Source organism: Vicia villosa, linkage group LG6, assembly GCF_029867415.1.
Source record: "Vicia villosa cultivar HV-30 ecotype Madison, WI linkage group LG6, Vvil1.0, whole genome shotgun sequence".
NCBI classification, from domain to species: Eukaryota; Viridiplantae; Streptophyta; class Magnoliopsida; order Fabales; family Fabaceae; genus Vicia; species Vicia villosa.
Window position 1 is genome coordinate 26,135,511 of NC_081185.1, and position 3,837 is coordinate 26,139,347.

Sequence of the window (3,837 nt, forward strand, 5' to 3'; positions counted from 1 at the left end):
TCAGTTGATAACATTAGTAACTTTTTTGTGGAAAACTTTGTTTGTTTAAACTCTTTGTAGGAAACCGTTTTCTCTTAGAGTCAAGTCTGTGTCGAATTGAACAAGCCAAACCTTAGTTGCATTAGCTCGTGTCTTAGATCAACTAGTCGATTCTGCAAGTGACCCTTAGTTTGTAGGCTTTGGGAGGACTAGCGGTTGTTTACCAATTTCCATAGTAAATAGTGGAATATGCATTTGAATGTGAAGTACAAGGCAGAAAAAAATGAAATTAAGAGGGAAAAATTTGGGGTGTAACAATAATATCATTGACCGATCTCGCAATAGTCGCATCCAGCTCGAATCGGAACTTTTGCTTCTAAGCGGAACAATTTAGATAGATTTTTAAAATTGTATTATATTGTGAATGGTTCATACCGAAAATAAATTTCCGATTTCCGCGAAAACATTTTCGGAATTTTATAGCGTCTTTTCACTCTGCAAGGTGGAATAAGAAATTCTTATTTTTGATCTCATTTGTGTATTCAGATTGGGCTAAGATAGGCCTATTAAATCCACATAAAATCGACCAACATCCAACCCAATTCGTAGCTACTTTCTAGTTGTTATTCCTTAACACGTTACCATAACCACTTGTATTGTTCGAAAGCAAGTGTGAATCTGATCTCACTACTTTCCCTACTAGTCTTTCGTCCAATAACTACGCGGAACCACCCAAGCAATCACAACAAAGAAGAAGAAAATCCGTAATTACAATTTTACCCCTCCTTCAACGGCTCGATCGCAAGTTAGTTACAATACCAAAAAAAAAAAAACTGGAGCCCACTCACAACACAGAACATTCTAGAGACTCTCACCCTTTAACCTATATAACTCCAATCTCTTGCAATAACTAATTCACAATTCAGTTTCAAAAACGTAACCCTAAAATTCTCTCTCTTTCTCTTGAATTTCGATTTTGATTTTCTCTGTTACAATGGCCGGTAAAGGTGAAGGACCGGCGATCGGAATCGATCTCGGAACGACGTACTCGTGCGTCGGCGTCTGGCAACACGATAGAGTTGAAATTATCGCCAACGATCAAGGCAACCGTACAACGCCGTCGTATGTTGCGTTTACAGATAGTGAAAGATTGATCGGTGATGCCGCCAAGAATCAGGTCGCCATGAACCCTACCAACACCGTCTTCGGTAATTCATCATCAAACCCTAGCTATTTAAATCTTAATTTTTAGGTTTTCGCTGGTTAGTGAAATCTTGATTATGCATTCTTTGGAATTACTGTGTTTTTTGCATCGATGTTAGCATAATCTTAGTGAAGAAATATTTTATTTTAAATTTTAATTATTACTTTTTTTAGTTAGAAATTTTTAATTCTGTTTTTATTTTTATTTTTAATTTTAGGTTTTTGTTCGTAAGATTAGTGATATCTTGATTATGTATTCTTTGGAATTATCTGTTTTTTTTTATGCATCTGAATATTGTATTTTAATTATTTTTTTAATTGAGAACTTTTTTATTTCTATTTTTGTTAATTAATTTTTTAATTGCTATTTCTATTTTAATTATTGTTGTTATATTGATCTGGAATGATTTTTGTATTTGTTGCATGGGTAAATTTTTTTTTGTTTATTTTATTGTTGCTTTGGTTGTTGTTAACTGAGGATTGTAATTTTGCAGATGCGAAGAGGTTGATTGGTAGGAGAATTAGTGATTCCTCTGTTCAGAGTGATATGAAGTTGTGGCCTTTTAAGATTACTTCCGGTCCCGGTGAGAAGCCTATGATTGGAGTAAACTATAAGGGTGAAGAAAAGGTGTTTGCTGCTGAGGAAATCTCGTCTATGGTTTTGATAAAGATGCGTGAGATTGCTGAGGCTTATCTTGGTTTGACTATTAAGAATGCTGTTGTTACTGTACCGGCTTACTTTAATGATTCTCAGCGTCAAGCAACCAAAGATGCTGGAGTTATTGCTGGCTTGAATGTTATGAGGATTATCAATGAGCCAACTGCAGCAGCTATTGCTTATGGGCTAGATAAGAAAGCTACAAGTGTTGGTGAGAAGAATGTGTTGATCTTTGATTTGGGTGGTGGTACTTTTGATGTTTCTCTTCTTACTATTGAAGAGGGTATTTTTGAAGTTAAAGCCACTGCTGGTGATACCCATCTTGGTGGTGAAGATTTTGATAATAGGATGGTTAACCATTTTGTACAGGAGTTTAAGAGAAAGAATAAGAAGGATATTAGTGGAAACCCTAGGGCACTTAGGAGGTTGAGAACAGCTTGTGAGAGGGCGAAGAGAACTCTATCATCAACTGCACAGACAACCATTGAGATTGATTCTTTGTACGAGGGTGTTGACTTTTACACAACAATCACTCGTGCTAGGTTTGAGGAACTTAACATGGATTTATTCAGGAAGTGTATGGAGCCTGTTGAGAAGTGTTTGAGGGATGCTAAGATGGATAAGAGCACTGTACATGATGTTGTTCTTGTAGGTGGTTCCACTAGGATTCCTAAAGTTCAGCAATTGTTGCAGGATTTCTTCAATGGAAAGGAGCTTTGCAAGAGCATCAACCCAGATGAGGCTGTTGCTTATGGTGCTGCTGTCCAGGCAGCTATTTTGAGCGGTGAGGGTAACGAGAAGGTTCAAGATTTGTTGCTTTTGGATGTCACTCCATTGTCTCAAGGTTTGGAGACAGCAGGAGGTGTCATGACTGTATTGATCCCAAGGAACACAACAATCCCTACCAAGAAGGAACAAGTTTTCTCTACCTATTCAGATAACCAACCTGGTGTGTTGATTCAAGTATATGAGGGTGAGAGAACAAGAACAAAGGACAACAACTTGTTGGGAAAATTCGAGCTTTCTGGAATTCCTCCAGCTCCCCGTGGTGTTCCTCAGATCACTGTTTGCTTTGACATTGATGCAAACGGTATCTTGAATGTCTCTGCTGAAGACAAAACCACAGGCCAGAAGAACAAGATCACCATTACCAACGACAAAGGAAGGTTGTCAAAGGAAGAAATCGAGAAGATGGTTCAAGAAGCCGAGAAGTACAAGAGTGAAGATGAGGACCATAAGAAGAAAGTTGAGGCAAAGAACTCATTGGAGAACTATGCCTACAACATGAGAAACACTATCAAAGATGACAAGATCAGTTCAAAGCTTTCTGCAGGTGATAAGAAAGTGATTGAGGATGCAATTGAAGGAGCCATTCAATGGCTTGATGCCAACCAGCTTGCTGAAGCGGACGAATTTGAAGACAAGATGAAGGAGCTTGAAACAGTTTGTAATCCTATTATTGCAAAGATGTACCAAGGTGGTGCTGCTGGTGAAGGTCCTGAAATTGATGAGGATGCTCCTCCACCAACAAGTGCCAGTGGCGGCCCTGGTCCCAAGATTGAGGAGGTCGACTAAGTTTAGTAGATGGATGGATATGTCGGTAGAGACTTATGCTTGAGTCTGTTATAATTGTGTCGTGGCTATGTTAGAATTTTGCTTTTATGAACAATGTTGCAATGTGATTTTCTAATCAATTGAACGGTGAGTAATAACCACCGTATTTTGCTCATTACACCTTTGGTGTTAATACTACAGTTTATTGTTAAACTTTTGGTATCAAGCTGCCTGAATTATTTTACACTTAATTAAAGTAATATTCTGCCTGCTTTTTCGGCTTTTGTAAGAATACTTTTCTATGGATGTCAACGAGACTGCAGTACAAGATACTTATCAGTTTATACTTTACAGTTTATATGGTGAAACTTTACGATCAGGGATTTTATAGTAAAAACTGTAAGAATACTTTTGTTTTCAATGAGTAATTTTTACGTGGAAGG

At 37.6% G+C, this 3,837-nt stretch overlaps 1 protein-coding gene across 1 annotated transcript; it reads left to right on the top strand.

The window, feature by feature from the left end:
- The first annotated feature begins 731 nt into the window (after nucleotides 1–731).
- LOC131609032 (heat shock cognate 70 kDa protein 2-like) lies at nucleotides 732–3,607 on the top strand. The gene is made up of 2 exons (XM_058880662.1): nucleotides 732–1,187; nucleotides 1,677–3,607. Exons 1-2 carry the CDS (start codon nucleotides 974–976, stop codon nucleotides 3,413–3,415), a joined length of 1,953 nt encoding a protein of 650 aa, XP_058736645.1. The 5' UTR covers nucleotides 732–973; the 3' UTR covers nucleotides 3,416–3,607.
- Nucleotides 3,608–3,837: the final 230 nt, after the last annotated feature.

Bases quoted from the DNA above. Each gene is read 5' to 3' on its own strand.
- LOC131609032 (XM_058880662.1), top strand. From the start codon at position 974: ATGGCCGGTAAAGGTGAAGGACCGGCGATCGGAATCGATCTCGGAACG. The intron at 1,188-1,676 runs GTAATTCATCAT...GTAATTTTGCAG, and splicing joins CCCTACCAACACCGTCTTCG to ATGCGAAGAGGTTGATTGGT.